We start from the raw sequence: 21,333 nt of genomic DNA on the forward strand, positions 1-21,333 counted from the left end.
GCACACCTACCTTCCCAGATCCAGTAACTGCCCCAAGCACATGAAGAAAGCCGTTATCTACAGCCAGGCACTCAGAGACCACAGAACATGCTCCAAAGAGAAAGTCTGGGATATGCATCTTAACACACTTAAAACCGCCTTCGCCAAACAAGGACACTCTGCCAGAAAAGTAGATCACATCATGGAATGGGCCACCCAAATACCCTGAGAGAACCTGCTTCAATACAGAAATAAACCCCCCTCTGACTGCACACCCCTCGTTGTCACTTACCACCGCACACTGGAACCCATATGGATTATCATCAAATGACTACAGCTCAAACTTGATGGGGACCCCATCCTGAAAAAAATCTTTCCTGAACCCCCTCTTCTGGCCTTCAAAAAAGAAACCCTCCCCCCAACCTCTCTAAGCTCATTATCTGAAGCAAGCTCCCCACAGACCAGGACACACCAACTCAAAGCGGCACCAGACCCTACCAGAGCAACAGGTGCAAAACCTGCAAACATATCTCCACTGATACAATGATCAATGCCCACCACTATGTGGGTGAAACCAAACCATCAATACGCTCTTGAATGAACTCCAACAGGAAAGACAAAAACACCGTATTACCTGTGGGTGAAAACTTTTCACAAAGTGATCACTCTATATCTGACCTCTCAGTCATCCTCAAAGGAAACCTGCACGACACTTTCAAAAGACGAGCCTGGGAGCTTAAATTCGTAACTTTGCTAGACACTGAAAATCAAGGTCTGAATGAAGACACAGGATTTAGGGCTTATTACAACAACCCACTAACCCCCTCTTTTTGTCCTGTGACTGCAGGGGTGTTAACCGGCCACTTCACCTTGAAGGGACCTTTAGAATAGAATATGTGCTAACTACTTTTACACTTAACTATCTGTTGGATCTTGTATTTAGCTGTGACGCTCTCCGAACCTTTCCCAGACCTGAAGAAGAGCTCTGTGTAGCTCAAAAGTTCGTCTCTTTCACCATCAGAAGTTGGTCCAATAAAAGCTATTACCTCACCCACCTTGTCTCTCTAATATGCTGGGACCGACATGGCTACAACACCACTACCTACTAATGATAATTAATGCAAACATTTCTCATTTTGCCCATGTCTGGGGAAATTGTGCACCCCCTGCTAACCCCTGAGGCTGCCAGAGGGCAGTACTGGGATGGCTCAAAAACCGAACCAAATGCATGTGAGAAAGGTATAAACATGCCTCCCCCATAATACACCTCCTTGGGCATTATTAGTGTTTATGGCATGCACCTAGGGCGCTTGGTGCTGTGCAAAATATAAAGGAAGCAGCAGTCCCTACTCCAAGGAGCTTCTGTTTTAATTTGATTAGATGGTGTAGTCCAGATGCAGAATACACCAGGCACTCTTTCCACAGCATGGTGTACACTGCAAGCAATGCAGATATGGAGCAATACCACAGTGTCCCAGCAGGAGAAAAAATTTCCCCAGCTGCAGGTTATATTCTTGATGATGATTGTCATTGTTATTTGCGTCTCTTATCCTTGCTACGGTAACTTCCAGGGCTGTTTCTCACACCCTGCTGTGTGCCTAATCTTCTTTCAAATCTTAGCTGTTTGCTTTAATAGTATCTTATAGCAGTGAGTTCCACAGCTATCATTACATGTTGCTGTAGGAGTTTCTACTTGTATCCAGTTGAAATAGAAAGCGATTGGCATTGCTTTCTGCTGCAGGGCAGCTGCCATTTTGTGTGTTTGGGTTGATTGAGCGTGATCTGGGACACACACATTCACTTTCTCTCTCTCTCTCTCTCTCTTTCTCTGTGTTCTCACATGCAGGTTTTACTCTGGTCCTTACTTAGTTTCCCTTGCTTGGACCCAGAGTAAAAGTGAGCAGTTACGCTTTTGGCATGGAAAGATGTGTAATGGGGACAAAAGCTCCTCCTCCTCCTCCTCCCCCCTCCTCCCACCCCCCCAAAAAATCTTGTGTCCTGTGACTTTGGTGAGCTTTCAAGGTGGAATAGACCTTGCAAGTGTGTGGTTCTGCTTTGCCATCCTGGGGTGGCATGCATTTGACACTCAGAGCAAAAGCCTGCAAGCTTTTTGCAGCCCCAGGGCACCATCCTGCTCTCCTGATGCCAGTGGTACTCTTGTCTTTGACTTGGATGGGAGCAGCCTAAGATGATCATGGTGAAACCTGTGCAAGCAGTTAAGGAGTCATGGTTCCTTGTCCTAACAGCCAGGAGAATCTCACTCCGTAGAGATGGGCGTGGATCAAAACCCTGGATCCAAACTCCTCCAGACTTTGAAGGTTCAGTTCTGGCCCAGCCCTTTTCTACTCCACAGCGAATCAGACTGTAGTGTTCAGCCCCTTGTTATAATGGCTAGGAAAGTAGCAGTCCCTTTTGATCTGTTGTAAATACATTTCACTGTGAAGGAGGAGGGGGAAAAAACCAAACAATGATCCTGATTGTGTGTTACTCCATTGTCACTCTTGGGCCAGGGACAAAGGGGGGCTTAAGGTGACTTTAAGCCCTCTTTGCTTTCTCTGCCTTCTGTGGCTGTGCAGGGCCCTACCTGGTGTAAGTTAGAATAACCTCAGGGCTGCTCTAACTCAGTGATTCTGAACCAGTGGTGCATGTATCCGTGGGGGTACACAGAGGCCTTCCAGGGGGGACATCAACTCATCCCAGGCATTTGCCTAGTTTTACAACAGGCTACATAAAAAGCACTTACAAAGTCAGTACAAACTAAAATTTCCTACAATGACTTGTTTATACGGCTCTATATACTATACGCTGAAATGTCAGTGCAATATTTATATTCCAATCGATTTATTGTATAATTATATGGTAAACACGAGAAAGTCAGCCATGTTTCAGGACTAATGTGCTGTGACACTTTTGTATTCTTAGGTCTGATTTTGTAAGCAAATAGTTTTGAAGTGAGGTGAAAGTTGGGGGTACGCAAGACAAATCAGACTCCTGCAAGGGTACAGTAGCCTGGAAAGGCTGAGAACCGCTGCTCTAAATGATGCCCTGCTTCCCATATGGGCCCCAGGAAGCGGCAAGTAGCCATAAAGCAGTGCATTCCGGCCATGCACTGATCCAAGCCCTGTATTGGGGTGCAGTGCTGGCAAAGAGCCCTTACACCACATGGGGATTCTCGGGGAGGTGCTTCTGCCCCTTTTAAGACTCCTTGCTGCTGCCAGAGTGGCCTAAAGGGACTGTCATGCAAGTGAGAATCCGGCCGATGGTTTGAAAAATATCGTGGGAGTCTCTCCCTCCAGCTGCCCCGAGGCTAGAAAGGCAGAGTTCAGCTGTGTAGTGTCTGGGCTGGCCAGGGCAACACATCCTTCTGAGTCCTGTTTGCTTGCTTTTTTGTGGTTCCCCCCTCCCCTCCCCCCCGAGGCTCCTGTCAGAGGCACAGCCCCACGTTGAGACATGTTGGGACAAAGCAAACCAGGCGTTTAACTCCTCCACGGTGTTGGGCAGATGACAGTGTGTCTGTGTGTGTGTGTGTGTGTGTTTTTTTTAATGGACTTTTGTGTGGGGTGTAACAGACAGCGTAATTGCTGCGTGTGAGTATATGGAACAAGGACATGTGGGGCATGATTCTGCCCGGTGCTGGGTGCCGCCTGTCAGGTGCTATGCACACTCAGCATCCTGCAGGGGCTCAGCACCTCGCTGGATTGGCAAGGCCTGAAAAATTTCAGCAATGTATTCGCTCCTGTGCTCAACCTTTGGACTGGAAGATTCTGGTTCCTGCTCCGCAGGGGGTTTCTCCAGGTGTTTAAATTCAGTTCAGTTTAACCCCTGCCATGATCTACTTGAGAGCATGTGTGAGCTGCCCTGGGTTTGCTCTAAGGAGTGCAGTGGAGGGCAGTGGTGAAACTAACATAATGTTGGCTAAGAGCTTCTCCCAGCCTGCCACCATTAACTCTTCGCTCCCAGTGGGTTGGTGGGTGGAACAGTGGTTAGATCACAGGGCTGGGAGTCAAACACTAGACTTCAAATCCTGCCTTTGCTACAGGCTTTCTGGTTTCTTCATGATAGTGCGCAAGTCACTGTATCTCTCTGCTTTGGCGTCCCTGTCTGCAAAATGGGGATAATACTAAGATGGGCATGAGCTGCCATGTTCAGGAGAGCTGGGTGGGAAATAGTTTTCCTGGCCTGGGAATATTTTCAAGAGTTTTGCCCATCTCAAATCGGGATGGAAAGTTGAAATCTCAAATAGTCACAAACCGAAAAACTTGTTTGTTTGTTCTGGGTCAATCAAAATGTTTGTTCCTATTTTGACCTCTTTTTTTTTTTTCTTTTTAAAAGTTTTTTTAGTCTAATTAGGTTTAATTTCAAAACATAAACCTGTTTTCCACTGGAAAATTGGATTTTTTTTGACTGCTTGGGAAGTACTGACAGTTCGGCGAATAGTTTTGGTCTCGGTAAATTGGCATTTTTTGACACAAAACCATTTTGCAGAAATGTTCTCGGCCAGGTCTAATGCTCAGCTCTTGATTGCAAATCCCCTGAGGTTGAGGAGCAGTTTGGATCCAGGGCTTTGATTTGGATCCATCTCTTAATAGCCGTACTGTCTCGGTGCCTACCTCATCAGGCTCCTTTGCAACCTCATTAACGAGGTAATGAAAGTGCTCTGAAATCCTTGGATAGAAGCCGGTGCGGGCTAACAGAGTCTTTCTCTCAGTAACCCTGTTATAACCACCACATTGTGGGGGAATGTAGGATACCATCAATATAACTCCAGGTCCGTGTAGGAGGTGGCAACACAGCCCTTTGATCTGGACTCAGAGATTCCCTGGCCATCTCCCCTAGAGTGGTATTTGGGGCCAGTCTTAAACCCAGTAGCCATCATGAGGGCAGGATAGAGCCACCCTGGAGTCCCATTCTAGTGGTACAGCATCACAAGGGCTCCTTGGCGTGGGATATGCCATAAGCAAACAGACCTGTGAAATGAGACCTGAAACCTGGCTTCCCTCCAGAGGCACAGAGAACTGTGCCCTGTGCCTGTTCGTTTGTCGCTCCCAGGTAAATCAATACATGCTCACCAGCAACTCAGGACGGGAGCCAAGGATGGAAAATGATTTTTTTTCTTCTGGCTGAAGTTTCTGGACTGCTATTTCAGGAGCAACAAGGAAGATTGAGGCCTGTGATCTCTTCCTCCTCCAGCCCCTTCTGATCCAGATCAAAAATGCAGTCTCTGAGGCTGTTTTCCAGGGGTATGACCTTGCTTTTTCAATTCACAAATCACGAATAGGGTGTCTGGATCATTGCATGGTCCCTTCCCTCACAAAAACACCTCTCAACACTGAACAGCATAGCGGAGTGGGGAGGCTGTAATGGAACGATCACACCTCTCTTGGGATCTATCTATCTAATGTTGTCAGATAATTCACACATTTGGGGAGCGAGGGTCAGACCCCTTGAACTTTGGCTCCTGAAACACAGGCCTTTACCCAATGAACTTAAAGACATTTTCATAGCTACTGGTACCAATAGTAAGTCTATTATCCTCTCTATGAGTAATCACTAGAGAGCAATATTGCACTTACACTAAGCCAGTGCGTTACATGACTTTGTCACACTTTGACAACTGCTAAAGGAGTAAAAAACTCCCACAGCTTCTGTGTCTGGGTGTCCTTCCTGCATGGTATACCCAGCCAAAGAGAGATGATGCACTTTGAAGCTGCATTTCATGGACCGAATGCTCAGTCACTCAGTATCCTGTGGGATTTCCTGGTGAATTCAGAGAACAGTTGACTTGATCGTCTTAACTGTGTTTTTTCTGGTTTTACTGCCAGTTTCTCTTGTACTTTATTCCAAATACAACAGAGGGAAAGAACCCAATTGTTTAGAACATTTCACATATGGTCTTCGTTAAGGGGCCGCACCTCTAAATCTTTGGGCTGGATTCTGCTGTCGGTTTCACCAGGGTAAATTCTGCGTGACTCCACATAATAGAAAGGAGTTAAGCTAGATTGCACTGCTGTAAACGACATCACAATCTCGTCTTTGGTGTTTGACTTGGCTCAGCATGTGTGCAGACCATGTTTTTGGCACAGTCAGAAGAGGTAATAACTGTGTGCAGATAGGTACGTATGTGCACAGTGACCTGTTTGAGGCAAGTGTCAAAGTTTTAGGGAAACCGAACCTGTGTTCCCCCTCCATGCTCCACCAAGGGCACCAGCTTAAAGGTTTCATCTCCCACCTGTCACCTCTCTTAGGTAGAGACCTGTGTCTCCCTCCCTCCTGACCGTGGTTGTTCCAGGCTGCGCAGTTCCCTGCCTATTCTGTGATATCCCTAGCAAGCCAGACTGGCTAAAAGGCCCTGCATCTGCACTTTGCTTTCCCAGTGCATTGCCTACAGTTATAAGTTACCACACAGCTCTTGCTAAGCAAGCACATTTATTCTTAAGGTGAAAGCATCACAGAAAAAACGTATTAAAAACAATGAAAGAAGCTGCATACATGCTAATAAGCTTAGCAGAGGTCACCCCAGTTCCAACCTTAGGCTCTAGTCGGTGTCAGTCCTTCAAACCCCACAACTGAGTTTTCCCCATGGTTATGGATTCATAACTGTCTCAGAATCAGTACCAGAACCAGGTGGGGCAGTTCAGCCATTTCTTTATACAGCTTGGGTCTTTACCTGGTTCTGGAGACAAGATCAATCAGCAGACAATGACCCTGTTCTCAGGGTGTCCCTTCCAAAGGCAGGTTTTGGGTATAACCAGAGTAGGGGAATTTGCATTCACCTCCCCTGAGGTATTCCCCAGGAAATCCACTTAACAGTTATTGTCCCAAAAGTCCATTCTTGTCTTGCACACTTTCAATATAGTCCTTTGAACTCTCAGGCCTCACATTACATCTCCACCCTAGAGAGGTTACCTACAATCCCAGCCCATGTTAATACAGAAACTTTGCATTTAATTCAATATACCCCAAAGAGAGTTAAACTTAATTCAGTAAGGTCTCCCCAAGGAAATTGCCATATCTGTCACAGCATGTACCTGGACTATCCCTGCAGAACACCCAGGTTGAAAATCTTACCAGTTTGTGTAGTAATTTCTGTTGAGAGCAAATAGATCTGAAAGTTGGGGAGCAGGTTAAACCACTGAGTCATCTCGCCAGTGACTCTCAACCTTTCCAGAGGACTGTCTCCTTTTTGGGAGTCTGATTTGTCTTGCGTATCCCCATGTTTCACCTCATTTAACATCTACTTTCTTAGAAATTTGGACATGAAAATACAAAAGTGACACAGCCACTAGTACTGAAAAATTGCTGACTTTCTTATTTTTACCACATCATTGTAAAATAAATCAGTTGGAATATAAATATTGTACTTCCATTGCAGTGTGTAGTATACAGAGCAGTATAAACAAGTCACTGCCCGTATGAAATTTTAGTTTGAACTGGCTTTGCTAGTGCTTTTTATGTAGCCTGTTGTAAAACTAGGCAAATCTGTAAATGAGTTGACGTACCCCTGGAAGACCTCTGTGTACCTCCAGGGCTACGCGTAGCCCTGGTTGAAGACCTCTCCTCTATACTTACCAGATTTGAAGCTGAGATACAATATATACAATAGATACAATACACCAGATACTCAGCTGGTGTAAATTGCCACCGTCCCACTGGCTTTCACCAGCTGAGGGTGTGGTCTCCGGAAATGGAATGGAGTGCCCTTAACTCCTTGCAAGATCAGGGTCTTCGCTCAGCAGTCCTGAAATGGGGACAGTGTCCCTACAGGCTTTGAACGTGACTAGCCTTATTCCCACACTGCCCAGCCACAGACGCAGGTTCCTATAGGGGATATGCCACTGACTGACCTGAGCATGTCCCTAGAGCGATACACTGTAACCCTTTGGCCTTCTGTCATTCTAGACTGTCTCTTCAAAGTATGTCCCATGAACCGCTACTCTGCCCAGAAGCAGTACTGGAAGGCCAAGCAAACCAAGCAGGACAAGGACAAGATTGCTGATCTGGTACTGCTGCAGAAACTCCAGGTGAGGCGAGCTCGGCCAGTGAGTGCCGGTGAAATTCCAGGCCACAATCCTTGCAGTGGGTGGCCGAACCATTGAGAGAACCTTAGTGACGGCAGATCCACTTAATGCAGTCCATGGCTGGCAGGAGCTGCCCTTGAAATATAGCAGTGCTCTCTGAGATGCATAAGGTTGCCCCCACTCTATTAGGATCTAAGCAACCTGGGAAATACTGCAAATAGGACTGATCCAAAGCCCACAGAAGTCAGACTGCTTTTCACTTTGGATAAGGCCCGCACTAACTGTTGCCAGTTGTCTTAAATGACTGTGTACATTTGTAAGGAGGATTAAAAGATTTTTTTAAGACCAGAAGGGACCATTAGATCATCTAGTCTGACCTCCTGTGTAACGCAGGCCAGAGAATTTCACCCAGTTACCCCTGTATTGAACCCAATACCTTGCGTTTCACTAAAGTGCATCTTCCAGAAAGGCATCCACTCTTGATTTGAAGGCATCAAGAGATGATCGCTATATTCTGCCCCATCTGTGCTGATAACATTACCTCGTGTACAGGCACCCTCTCTTTTCCTGCGTGGGTTAGAGAACAACTTCTAATATCAACAGATATGCTTGCCGTTAATGGAAGCAAATTTGCAACTGACTATAGTCAGAGCACTGGCAGACTGTGTGTGTGTGTGTGTCATGTCCTCTGTTAAATGTTTCTGATTTGAGTCCTGATCTCATTTAGTACCAAAGAACTTACACAACTTCGTGCTCCGCCCCTTCCGCCCTCTCAGCATAACGTGTGTGTACACCATATTAAAATCTACACCTATATTTGTAAGCCAGTAGGTATCCCTGGACTAGGAAGGAGTTTTATGCAATGTACTACCCACACTGGCTCCAGGTTGAAGCCCCTTGTAGATCCCAGGACAGAGCTGGCATTCAAGGTTGTATTTATCCAAGTCCCCAGCTAGGTTTAAACCATCTTTCAACCAGAGGAAATAATTTCCTGAAATAGTAGCAGCCCAGAAATAAAGAGCGGAAATCCAGGCCTGGCGTTCTGTCTGCAGCGGTCTGAAATGTGCTAAGTTTAGTTGCCAGATGTAGGGGCCTTTTGTGTCTCTTTTTGTGGAGGTTTTTGAGGAATTTAATATTTATAAGCGTCTCACTTTGCTAGTCGCAACGAGAGACGTGAGGCGCAGACAGGTGCTATGCACGATTTCCCTTCTGCAGCTGTGCGGATGCTCCCCGCATCCTGCCCTGCAGCTCCCTGCTATTCCAGTCCCACTATCTCCCTCCCCACAGCAGCTGCTGCTCAGTGAAGACTTGTCACCTCCCTACGGATAGCCCCCAAGAAGCGGCTGTCAGGGCTCGCTCACACTTAAAACACTCCAGCAGCACAGCTACGCCTCTGCAGCGCTTGAGTGTAGACCCTACCACCCCGTCGGCGTAGCTAATCTTCCTCCCCGAGGGGCAGTAGCTAGGTTGATGGAAGAATTCTTCCAGCAATTTAGCGCTACCTACACAGGGATTTAGGTCGGTTTAACCACGCTGCTCGGGGTGGGGGTGGATTTTTCACACCCCTGACCAACATTGTTAAATGGACCTCATTGTCTAGCGTTGACCAGGCTTCAGTCTCACCTGGTGGTTTTGTGACAAGGACAAATAGTTTGTAAGAAACCCGCTGGGAGCATCGAACTCCTTTCCCGCCTGGGAGCTCTGTCCATTTGAGACACACTGGAGCCAGACCCCCAGATCTGAACAGCCTGGGATTCATGGGGGGGGAATTGGATTTCGTGCCACACGGTGCCGCAGACAATGAGCTCTCAGAAGCAGCCCTGGTGCAATGGGTTGTACTTTTTCTCTTTCTTGCATCCCTGGACCCGTTTCAATGGGTTGCTCTTTTCCAAGCTGCCTGTAAATCCACCCTGGGGGCTGCTGGGTGTGGACATCTGCTTATTTTCCTTACAGTTCCTTTTTGCAGCCCTGGTTTCTGCTGAGCCCCGGGGTCCCGTCCAAACCGGGCATGCTCAGGCTCCCACTCCCCCATCGCTGGAGTGGCAACAGAGGCAAATGTTTATCCAGAGATTCCGAGGGATTAGGGATTAATTAAAGAAAAATAGCAGCAATGTTTTAAAGAGCTTTTAATTGTCAGTGAAGCGGCCTGAAAGCAGCAGCGTCTGCCAAGGCCAATTTGCAGTTGTGGCCCTGCCTGCTTGGGTAATTGTTTTCAACTTTTGCTTTTAAGGGACTGACTCATGGCAAGGGAGGTTTCCAGCCCTGGATCTTCTGTCTGTTCCATTCTCAGCAGCTTGGGGCTCCTTTTCCCCTTCCCCCAGCTTCCTTCCTGTCCTTTGCCAGGAGGATACCGATGTGAACAGCAATCTCACCAACATTCATTTCCCCTCTCTCCTGAGTGACCCGGGGAGAAGGTGGAGACCCGCTGGGCTGACCGGTGTTGTGCAATCTGGTTTAGGAATAGAAGAGTAGATGGGAAAGGCACGGGTTCTCCCATCCCCCTTACCCTGCTGCAGTTGCAAGAATTCAGTGGAGTGTGTCTTGAACCCAGTGAACCACCCGCAAAATCACCCTGTAGCAATCCCCGGCTACCGAGAACTTTATGGACATTGGCTGAGAGTCATCTGCATAGACTTCATAGCCATAAGTTAGGGACCTTTCACTCCTCGAACCACCGGCTGTAAGCATAGCCTCTGCTAGAACAATCTTGGCTAACTGGTAGCCCTAGGGCATACATAGGTCCTGTAAACTGCCCTGGGCTGGACAATTTGACAGCCTGGCATTCAATCCAGGAGAGACGCTGCTGATGTAGTCGGACCCCAATACTCCCCGTATAAATATGCCCTGACGGAGAATTCATTCCTCGCTCCATATATTCAACAGTAACTTTCCTGTTCAACACACCACGAAGAGGCATGGATAATGCATGTGGTTTTGGGGAGACAGTCTGGCTGGCCTATTCCAGGGCATCTCAGAGCGGGCAGTTGGCCACTCCAGCATCTTTCTCCCAGCTTCCTGGTTACTACGGGGCCATCTCCAGCTAGCGAGTCAGAACATGCAGCCTCCTGTGTGCAGTAACTGCCAGTGTTTCGAGGAGAGCTGGCCCTGGTAACTGCTGGGGACCTCCCGAATCCTGGGGCCTCCCAGCACCAGCAGGGTTTCAAGTGGAGGCAGTTTGCGCAGTCCCGTGCAAAGGCACGCACTCCCTTGTTTTCATGTTCACAGTAAGACCTGGAGCCAACCTGCCCAGAAGACTGGGACCCACTTTTTTCCAAGGCGCCCTCTGATTTGGGGTGCATCGGTTTCTGGGTGTCCAGTTGGAGTCCCCTAGGCCCTGATTCTCAGAGCTGCTGAGCACCCACGGCTCCCACCGCCTTCAAGCAGAGCTGCTCTGGCCACTCCGAGTTGTCTCAGGTCGAGCACCCAGACACTGAGGCAGCCCAAATCCCAGGCCGCTTTATGAAACGTGGCCCCAAGCCTGGGAGCTTGCCTGTGGCCATCGAGGGGGAGGGGATCCAGAAGTAGATCGCAAGCCTGGCCTCCCCCTGTGGCTGGCGTGAAGCTTCCCTCGTTACCCCGTGTTCCTCCCCCACTCGCCCCAATGGGAGGTGGCTGCAGCTCACCGGGCCCTGCTCTGTGTTTTGCGGACAGCATGCGGCGCAGATGGAGCAGAAGCAGAACGATACGGAGAATAAGAAGGTGCACGGGGACGTGGTGAAGTACGGCAGCGTCATCCAGGTATGGGCCGCGAGCACTCCCCTCCCTTGGGCTCAGCATTGCCGGCAGCTCTGGGCTATAGCTCACGGCATGGCCTCTTATCTCCTCCCTGGATGTCCAGGGATAGGGTCTGAAGCAACCTACACAGCTGCCTGATTGCTTCTCCTGTGAACTCAAGAGTTCGTTTTAGTAGGAGCATCTAGGCAATAGCTAATGGAGGGTGTTTCATTGCAGTGTAGACCCAGTAAACCATCAGTATCCAGATTCAGTCCCCAGCTGGGGTGTAGCTAAAGACTGGTCCATTCCCAGCCAGAGACTGGACAGCTTTCTGCCTGTTCGATGTGAAGGGGTTTGGGTGGCTGGTGGTGAATTGCTAAGACCCTGCAGGCTGTGGGTTAGCGGATGGGCGCACCAGGATGTGACATAGCACTGGAGTAAATTCTCACCCATCGGTGGGCTCCATTGAAGGGGCAGCTGGAAACGCACCCCTTGGAACGCAGGGGGCCCTATGCAGTGCTATGGCTTCTGTAACAGCAGCCCGGCCCGGTCTGCTTGTGCAGGAAGTGAGGGTGCAGGCGAGTATTAGCAGGCAAGTAAAACACTTGCTTTGGCGTACAGCCTTGGCCCTGCACCCACGGGACCCTGTGATTGTTTGTCACCTGGCAGTTACCTTTGTTTGAGGGCTGCTGCTGGCAGGTTAGATTTTGGCGTACAACTGCTCAACTCCATGAGACCTGAAAGCCTCGGGCCACCCCGTAACTTGGGCCTTGGGGTAATGCACAGAACCAAGGCAGCAAGCCAGGCTGGAGGACCAGGCAAAAGCCAAAGGCAGTGTGGGCAGACCAGGCCTTCCTCGTGCGGTGTCCCTTGTGGTGGAGAAGAGACAGGGCTCTGCAGTAGTGGATAGAAAGGAGGAGGCTTCTGTGAGTCTCTCTCGCTCCCAGCCTGTGCTTCCTGGCGTCACCATGCAGGGGCTCCCTAATTCCCCGCCTGGGCTAAGGTGCTGTAGAGGGGACTGGGGATGCCACTGTGTTTGGCTTTCCAGCTTCTCCACATGAAGAGTAACAAGTACCTGACAGTGAACAAACGTCTCCCCGCCCTGCTGGAGAAGAACGCCATGAGGGTGACGCTGGATGCGACGGGCAACGAGGGCTCCTGGCTCTTCATCCAGCCCTTCTGGAAACTGAGGAGCAACGGGGATAATGTGAGTATGGTGGGGAGGCGGAAACCGAGGTGGGAAGGCTCCGGGGTTGGGGGGTCGTACTCGGTGATCAGTGTGGCAGCTGGGGAAACTGAGGCAGTAAGGGTTAAGTGGCCTGCCCAAGGTGAGTGGCAGAGCCAGGGATAGAATCCAGGAGTCCTGACTCCTGGTCTCCAGCCCTGACCACTAGGCCATGCTCCCTCCTGCTGCTTCAGCTCAGGTCCACTACAGGATGGATTGGGGGGTAGTGGAGCAATTCAGTGTCCTCTAGGATTCAGGGGCTCAACTGTCACTCTCAAGCAGATGAGGGTGGAGCAGAGGGGACACACCCTGTTTCTCAGCCCGCCCCCCAAAGGCCAGCCTGTTCGTGCAACAATGCTGATGGCGCATTCCCAGATAGGGAGAGTCTCTTTTCTGCATCCTGGTTGCAGATCCCAGTGAGTAGAGAGAGGCTCTCAGAATAAAGGTGATGGGGGCTGGTGGAGGATCCTGAGGGCGGCAGGACCATGCTCAGGGGCAAGACTTCCACATCAGCAACCACGAAAGAGACATGCAGGCAGCGTGCCCAGGGCTCATCCCTCTGCAGAGTCCCCATGTTCATGCTCTCACCCCCCCTCTCTCTAATTCTCCTCCCCAGGTAGTCGTGGGAGACAAAGTGATCCTGAACCCTGTGAACGCCGGGCAGCCACTGCATGCCAGCAACTACGAGCTTGCCGACAATGCCGGCTGCAAAGAGGTACCAAGAACAGGGAGGAGGGAAGGGTTCGAGTCCACTGTAGGGATTCTGTGGGAGGGCTAGTAGTCACGATGCTCGTGTCTGGATCTGAACTTCTTTAGCGCTTGTTTGGAACCAATCTGTTTTGTTTCAGGCCCGTCACTAGCATCTCAATCTCTCTGTCTTTTTTCCCAGGTGAACTCGGTCAATTGCAACACCAGCTGGAAAATCAACCTGTTCATGCAGTTCCGGGACCACATGGAGGAAGTGCTGAAAGGGGTAATGAACGAGCATCCGTTCTTCATGCCAGAGCTGCTGGATAGGGATTCCGTTGTGCTAGGTGCTGTACAAACACGGCGGGAGAGACAGCCCAGCCCCTGTGACTATCAATCTGAATTTTCTTTGCCAGTCTGTACCAACACAGGGTACAGAAGCTCTGCTCCTTCGAGAGGAAAAACCTGCACTTTCACCCATCACGCCACCTAGTGAAGTGGGGGGAGGAAATGGTAAGGGGCAGTAGGGCGTCTGGATGCAATTGCCCTGCTGAGCATGCCACCGGTATGGCTGCCTGAATCCCAAAGACTCTCTGCAGGACGACAGCCCTGCCCAAAGGCGGTTGAGCTTGATTGGCCCATGAGTGCATGTATTATCTCTGAAGCTTAGGGAAGGGGTGTCCACGGAACCAGCAGATCGAAAGGTGCCATCCCTGTGCGTGTGTCTTGTGAGTACCTCCCTCGTAACCTCCTCTCTGTGTCCCTGGTTGGCAGGGGGATGTGGTGAGGCTGTTCCATGCCGAGCAGGAGAAGTTTCTCACCTGCGACGAGTACAAGGCCAAAATCCACGTCTTCCTCCGTACCACCCTGAGGCAATCTGCCACATCTGCCACCAGCTCCAATGCACTGTGGGAAGTCGAGGTGAGCACCAGGGGTAGCACGGTTGCAGAAGAGCGTGTCGGCGCTCTCTAGTGGCTGGTGTGCACAGAGGATAACAGCCTACTACTGCAGACAGCTGATGGCAGCTCAGGTGGTAGAGGAGAGGGGTGTGTTTTTTGGTGCAGACGGTCCCAGCTTCCAGCCCTGCTGGTGACCCACGCCGGGGTAGCATGAGGCTGGAGTCTGACAGGTGACTCTGCGGTTTGCTGAGTTCATGCTTTCGTAGTGGATGCTTTGACAGACTGAATGGCTGTTTCTGTACGTTTCGGGCCTAGACACTCTGCCTGGGCTGCTCGTCAAACGCTGCCCCTTAGCAACGCAGCCATAGCCCGGTGGCTGCAGCACTGCCCACTGAAAAGGGGCGGTTAATCGCTGCACAGAGCTAACAATAGGCCCAGAGCAGAGCCCGGGATGTACTCCGTGACCTCCAAGAGGGTTCAAATTGTTCCTGTCGCCTGCTGGAAGCCATGTCCGCCCTGGGGTGTCCCCGACACATCCACCGCACCTGACCCACCTCAGAGCTATTCTAGGTACTTAGGCTCTGAGCACCTCACTCCCTTTCATGCATTTCCCCTCACAGCGCCCCTGCAAGGCAGGGCAGGGCGGTTATCCCCAGTTTACAGGCGGGAAACTGAGGCACAGAGAGGCTAAGTGACTTCCCAAGGTCTGTAGTGGAGCAGGGAATTCAGCGTGGTCTCCCAGGTCCCAGGCTAGCACCCTAAACCCTGGATCCTCCTTTCTCTCCCCGCGTGCCTTTCAGGTGGTCCATCACGATCCCTGCCGAGGTGGAGCCGGGCATTGGAACGGCCTGTACCGCTTCAAGCATCTCGCCACTGGGAACTACCTGGCCGCAGAGGTAAGAGCGGCAGAGGGGGCTGGATGGAGACGGCCGGCTCCTGCTGCCATCGAGGTCTTGCAATCCCTTGCAAAGGGGCTGCAATCTTGCCTGTAATGCAGAGCAGCGACTGCTCTCCGCAGGGCCACATTCTGCATGGGGGCCCTGCATATTTTCCTTGGGGTGGAAACTGACCTTAATCTAGTTTATAGGGAGCTTTGAGAATCTTTTGCCTGGGAGGCTCATTGCCCGTGCTGATGGGAGGGTCTGCAGCTCCCTTCCAGTTCCTCCTTGCTTATAGGAGGCAGAGACGCCAAGACTTGGGCCTGGGGCCATGAACAACATTGCTGTTTGCCCATTTGCCATGCTAGGATATGCCCAGCAAAAAGCCCCCAGAGCTGGCACGCACTTGTCAAACTTGCTCTTCACGTTCTCCCTTTCCGCTTGGCCTGCGGCATGCACAGCCCAGCAGGCTGAGCTGTCCTTTATTTGCTCATCCTGGGCCAAGCTCTACAGTCAATCCTTTCACCACAACCCCGTTGCTCTGACAAAAAGGAATTTGGCCAGCCATGCTTAACTCTTTTTTTTCTGACTCCTGACCAAATTCAGCTCTTGCTCGCCTTCTAGGGCATTTGCAGATTTCAGGGCCAGAATGATCAGATCTACTCCAGTGGTTTTCAACCTTTTAAACTTTGTGGACCACTGAAAAATTTCAAATGGAGGTGCCGACCCCTTTGGAAATCTAAGACAGAGTCTGTGGATCCCCAGGGTTCCATGGACCACAGGTTGAAAACCACCGACCTAGTCTGACCTCCTCCATAACACAGGCTAGAAAACGTCATCCACCCATTCCTGCCTTGAGCCCACATTGTGCGGTGAAGGCTAGAACCTATATTTTAGAGCGAGACATCCAAGAAAGACTTATCTGGCATGTCTCCGTTGAGTCAGTGGAAGAAAGAGCAGGTGACAAACCCCCTTGCTTGGAATTTGAAAGGGTCAGAGTCAACGGCCCAACTTGCGTGTTTATGTTGTTATTTATTTAATATTTCTTTCACTTTGTAGGAAAACCCAAGTTACAAAGGAGATGCCGCCGATCCCAAGTCTGCATCCATGGTGAGCTTTGAGATGTGTTCTGCTTGGCTAGTGGCTGAGCGGCTGCTGCTCTCTGGGCCTGGAAGTAATTTCCTTGCTCGTCCACTTAGACTCTCTGACTGGCTGTTGAGAACACAGGGAATCGGCACCGTAACAGAACGGGCCATTGGCCCAGCTAGGGAGGGAGCAGGTGCAGTTAGATTCAGGGAAACCACAGCAGCTGGTGCTCAGGGTGACACTGGAGCGGCATCGTGCTCTGGTGGATGTGATGCTCCTGGCAGTACTGGAAGGCTGCCTTGCTCAGGGTACCTGTTCTATGAGGCATCTCCATGTAGCACACTGGCCAAGTGTCCCGAGTGCACCCCCGGCAGGTGTTCGTACATCTGGTTGGAATCGAATGGCCTGGAGGGTTCGCACAGCCCAGAGCGCGCTGGAAGGGCATACAGATGAGGTGGAGGTAGAAGAGAGACGACTTCCTAGCCCTGTGGCAGAGGGGTTCTTTTACCCTGTTTACCAAGTGTCTTCGGGAAGGTGGAGTTGGTCCTGTAGGTCCACTGGTGCATGCCACCCCTCTTCTCATGTGTTTTCATGCTGCAAGACCCCAGCCCAGGTTCTTGGGAGCTTCTGCTGTGTCTCGAGACTGACCCGCCTTCCCCCTAGAGTACGCATGCATGCGGGAGCTTGGTACCGCATCCAACCGCTTGGTACCACACTCCATAGCTGCTTCCCTTGCTGCAGGGCGGGACCATTCGCTCCAGCCGGAGGAAAACAGGGGAGAAGATCAAATACCGGCTGGTGGCCGTGCCCCACGGGAATGACATTGCCTCCCTCTTTGAGTTGGACCCTACCACGCTGCAGAAGACGGATTCCTTTGTCCCTCGGTATGCGGGAACGCCCGGGCCCACTGTGAAACCTCACCGGTTCAGTCGGCTTCATGGCCTGGTGGGAATTCAGAGCTAGTTCGCCAGTTGGGCGCAGTCTCATGGAGGTTGGGCTGCTTTAGAAGGGGGGAGGATTTGGGGTCAAGGAAGGGAACATGGAGTAGCAGTCACACAACCTGAAAGCCTAGCACTGAAACCTGGTCCACTCTTGCAAGGGGGGACCTCTAAGGAAAAGTGTAAGTGGCCCTGTTCTCTCCGAGTCAGTGCTGAGCCAGCACGCTGGTGGGAGCTGCGTGGCTGGAGTTGCTGTGTGTTGGAAAACCAGCACCACCATGGGGTCCTGGCCCAATCCCCGCTTGAGTGACTGTGTCGACTCCCCTAATTCCCGTGCAGGAACTGGTGCAGAATGACCGTCGTGTCCCACCCCAGGGGTGGCTGCATTTCAGCACGGGGAGGTTTTGACGTGATTCCCACCTGCGCATCTGGAAAGTGCTTCCGGGCCTTTCTGGATGGAAAGCGCGATAGGAACACGGAACCTTCATTGTACCGATTTCAGGAACTCCTACGTGAGGCTGCGCCACCTCTGTACGAACACTTGGATCCAGAGCACCGACGTGCCCATTGACATCGATGAAGAGAGACCCATTCGTCTCATGGTACGTCCCATGCTTGGTCACAGCTTGGCTGCAGGGTCTAATGAGCTCTTAGAATTCAGAGTTCGTGTCCCTGTAGGTTCTTGAGCATCATCAGGAGGACCAAAGCAACCTAGAACCCGACCAAAGCAACCTAGAACCCAGCCAAAGCAACCTAGAACCCAACTCATCTGTCCAGTGCAATAGCTGATAGTAGCCACGAGGTAGGGATGGGGTCGGGTGGCTCATTCATCCCACCATGGTTGGAGTACCGGTGCTGTGATGGTGGTGGTAAATAGCAGTGCGGAAGGGAGGGGTTGTACCCGGAGCCCAGCGTTGAAGTGGGTGAAGTGTTGAGAAAGGTGTCCATGTGTGTCTGACCCTGCGGCAGATGCGGTCGCTGGAGCTGAAGCGGGTTTTGGTGAGGGGTGACACGGGGTTCTCTCTTTCAGCTCGGCACCTGCCCCACCAAGGAGGACAAAGAAGCTTTCGCCATTGTCTCTGTGCCAGTGTCAGAAATCCGGGACCTGGATTTTGCCAACGATGCCAGCTCCATGCTGGCCAACGTGGTGGAGAAGATGAACGAGGGCTTCATCAGCCAGAATGACCGCAGGTAACAAACCCAACCATGCTCCTGACCATTGGCCAAGCAAAGCCAGGCCCACGCTCAACGCGAAGGCATCTCTCTGCCTGTCTGTAACACGGTGACTTTTGAACATTGCATTTGATGAGTCTCGGGGAGCATCCGAGGCTCCAGTGTGCTGAGCCCTGTGGGTTTTGGTGAAACCCAGGAAAGCCTGATATCCACTCAGATCACAGTTTTGTCATGCCGGATATAGGGGTGAGGCCGTCGCCTTCCAGATGCCTGTGGGAGGCGAACAGAGTCACTCTGGGTGCAGGGGTGAGGCAGTGAGCACCAAGTTGGGGGTAGACTTAGGGTGCCAGAGATCTTCCTCTGCCTGCAGTACCAAATGGACACTCTGGGGGCCTGACTTGGTGGAAATCAGTTAGGTGGGTCCTCCAGGCAGGCTCCCTAGTCTCCATTCCAACTGAGATCACCCCCAGCCAGGCATCTCCGCCCCCAACACTGGCCAGCCCCCTCCAGCCAGGCCTCTCGCCCTCAGCTGATCTTATCACCCCTACTGTGGCCAGGCCTCCCCCTTCCCCACCCCCAGTATCCTGACCAAATGGTCACTAGGGATGTGGGGGTGTAAAGGGCCTGGCTGGATATCCAGCCTACAATAAGCAAGGAAGCATGCAGTCCTACTGCTAGAATGCAGCATGTCCTCCGATGCAGGGGGCAGCAGGACAGAGTCCGTGGGCCGGGCCATATCTCTGTTACTCATGGCACAGCATGGCTCTCGGCCTAGAGCATTGTGCCAGCACCATCGTGCTTCCCTGCCAGTGGCCTGATTACAAGCCTGCTCCTCCCCAGGGACGCAGCAAGGAAATCCGATTGCGTGTGTCGGGCCCCTCCTTTGCAACAAGAGAAATAAATGAGGAGCTGGGAGGTGGCCCTGAGATAGCGCCAGGTTAGTTAGTCGTGGTGTTATTTATAGGCGGGTGGGTTCTTGGCATTTCCTAAGCAAAACACAGCGATACGGTGACGCAGATAGACTAAGCCACTTCCCCTTTGCCACCCCTCCACCAGAAGACAAGCTGAGTCCCTTGGGCTACGGTGCGCCAGAGACTTGCCTGAAGGGCTTTGTCTTGTGGAAGAGAACCAGGGTTCTGACCACTCATGATGATCAAACTCTTGACTGTTCACAAGTGTGAGGATATTAGTCCTGTTGTCCAAGCCAAATTCTTTATGTACTTTTAGTTTGAATACACATGAGAACATAAGAACGGCCAGACTGGGTCAGACCAAAGGTCCATCTAGCCCAGTAACCTGTCTGCCAACAGTGGCCAATGCCAGGTGCCCCAGAGGGAATGAACAGAACAGGTAATGATCAAGGGATCCATCCTCTGTCGCCTATTCCCAGCTTCTGGCAGTCAAAGGCTAGGGACACCCAAAGCATGAGGTTGCATCCATGACCATCTTGGTTAATAGCCATTGATGGACCTATCCTCCAGGAACTTATCTAATTCTTTTTCTGATTCTACACAATTATAAGGGGTCTAAACCCTCATGCTTCAGGGCATAAACCAAGCTCTAAGAGGTCAGGGAATAAATTCCCCATGGACATTATGGGGGTCAAATTCTCTCCTGCACAGAGGCCCGATACATGTTCTACATACTGCATAAGTTCCTCAAAACCCAACTTGGGTCTCATTAGTTTTGTATGAACCACCCAACATTGGGGGTTGGTTTGGAGACTAGGAGCGGTTCTAGGCTGCTCTCTGGTTATTAACCCTCCCATTGCTGAGGTCCCAGGTGGCATGGATGCACCCGCTGCCAATAATGATGTTGCGTGCTGCCCGCTTTGCAGGTTTGTGATCCAGCTGCTGGAGGACCTGGTGTTTTTCGTCAGCGACGTTCCCAACAACGGGCAGAATGTGTTGGACATCATGGTGACCAAACCCAACCGGGAGAGGCAGAAACTCATGCGGGAGCAGAACATCCTGAAACAGGTGAGCAGGATGGGAGAGGAGGGACACACAGGGACAAGGATTTGGGTTTGAACCAAAGTGATTCAGCCACTGAACCCTCACTGAGCCGTGGGGAAAACGTGGGCTGGGGAACGGGAATTTGGGGACAGGCTGGTCAGAGAGAGACTGGAGAATTGTGGACTGTGCGTCTGTGAAGCCAGCTTGTATTCTTCAGGGGCATTTTTATAGAGTTATTGTTAGAAGCTATACATAGTTGGGGGTGAGGGGCAAATTTGGTCAATTGAAAGGTCATTAAAATAAGGGGCTCTTAGAAATTGACCAGAGGACAGGCATACTTGGTGCTGGTGTCATGAAAGCTGTCCTCTTCCATCTCGGATGCCGATCAGTCCTGACCTGCAGCTCCCCACGGCTATCAGTCTGTGCCCCACAGGCAGCTCTGCTGACACTCATCAAACGAGACCTGCAGCCCCTGCTCTTATTCCAGCCTTGGGTTCCTTTTGAGCCCAGTGAAATGTAGGGTGCTTTATTTGAGGTCACAAAATCTCCACGCAGGCCTTACGTGAGACGGTCCAATTCATTCTGCTTGTGATCAGAGTTGAGGCCTCCAGAGGGGACCCACTGCATCCCTTGAACTACCATGGACGGCCTTGAGTTAGCAGCAGGGGTGGTTTAACCAGGCTCTGCCTGCAGGCCTCCCTTATCTCACCTGCTAGGGAACGAGCACCATAGAAATACCTGTAACTAAACAGAGAGGACTCAGCTGCAGCGCTGAACGCAG

At 51.2% G+C, this 21,333-nt stretch overlaps 1 protein-coding gene across 1 annotated transcript in view; it reads left to right on the forward strand.

Annotated features, from left to right (window-relative positions):
- The window catches only part of ITPR3 (inositol 1,4,5-trisphosphate receptor type 3), an 81,393-nt gene that overhangs the window by 21,016 nt on the left and 39,044 nt on the right, over nt 1-21,333 (forward strand). Inside the window, exons 3-14 of the mRNA XM_084611265.1 lie at nt 7,879-8,000; nt 11,649-11,735; nt 12,760-12,918; nt 13,553-13,651; nt 13,826-13,909; nt 14,398-14,544; nt 15,323-15,418; nt 16,460-16,510; nt 17,228-17,370; nt 17,927-18,026; nt 18,455-18,615; nt 20,435-20,576. Of these exons, the coding sequence (XP_084467391.1) occupies nt 7,879-8,000; nt 11,649-11,735; nt 12,760-12,918; nt 13,553-13,651; nt 13,826-13,909; nt 14,398-14,544; nt 15,323-15,418; nt 16,460-16,510; nt 17,228-17,370; nt 17,927-18,026; nt 18,455-18,615; nt 20,435-20,576 (1,391 nt within the window). The remainder of the gene's footprint in view (nt 1-7,878; nt 8,001-11,648; nt 11,736-12,759; nt 12,919-13,552; nt 13,652-13,825; nt 13,910-14,397; nt 14,545-15,322; nt 15,419-16,459; nt 16,511-17,227; nt 17,371-17,926; nt 18,027-18,454; nt 18,616-20,434; nt 20,577-21,333) is intronic.

Source organism: Lepidochelys olivacea (genome assembly GCF_965140295.1).
Source record: "Lepidochelys olivacea isolate rLepOli2 genome assembly, chromosome: 21".
In the NCBI taxonomy this organism is placed as follows: domain Eukaryota; kingdom Metazoa; phylum Chordata; order Testudines; family Cheloniidae; genus Lepidochelys; species Lepidochelys olivacea.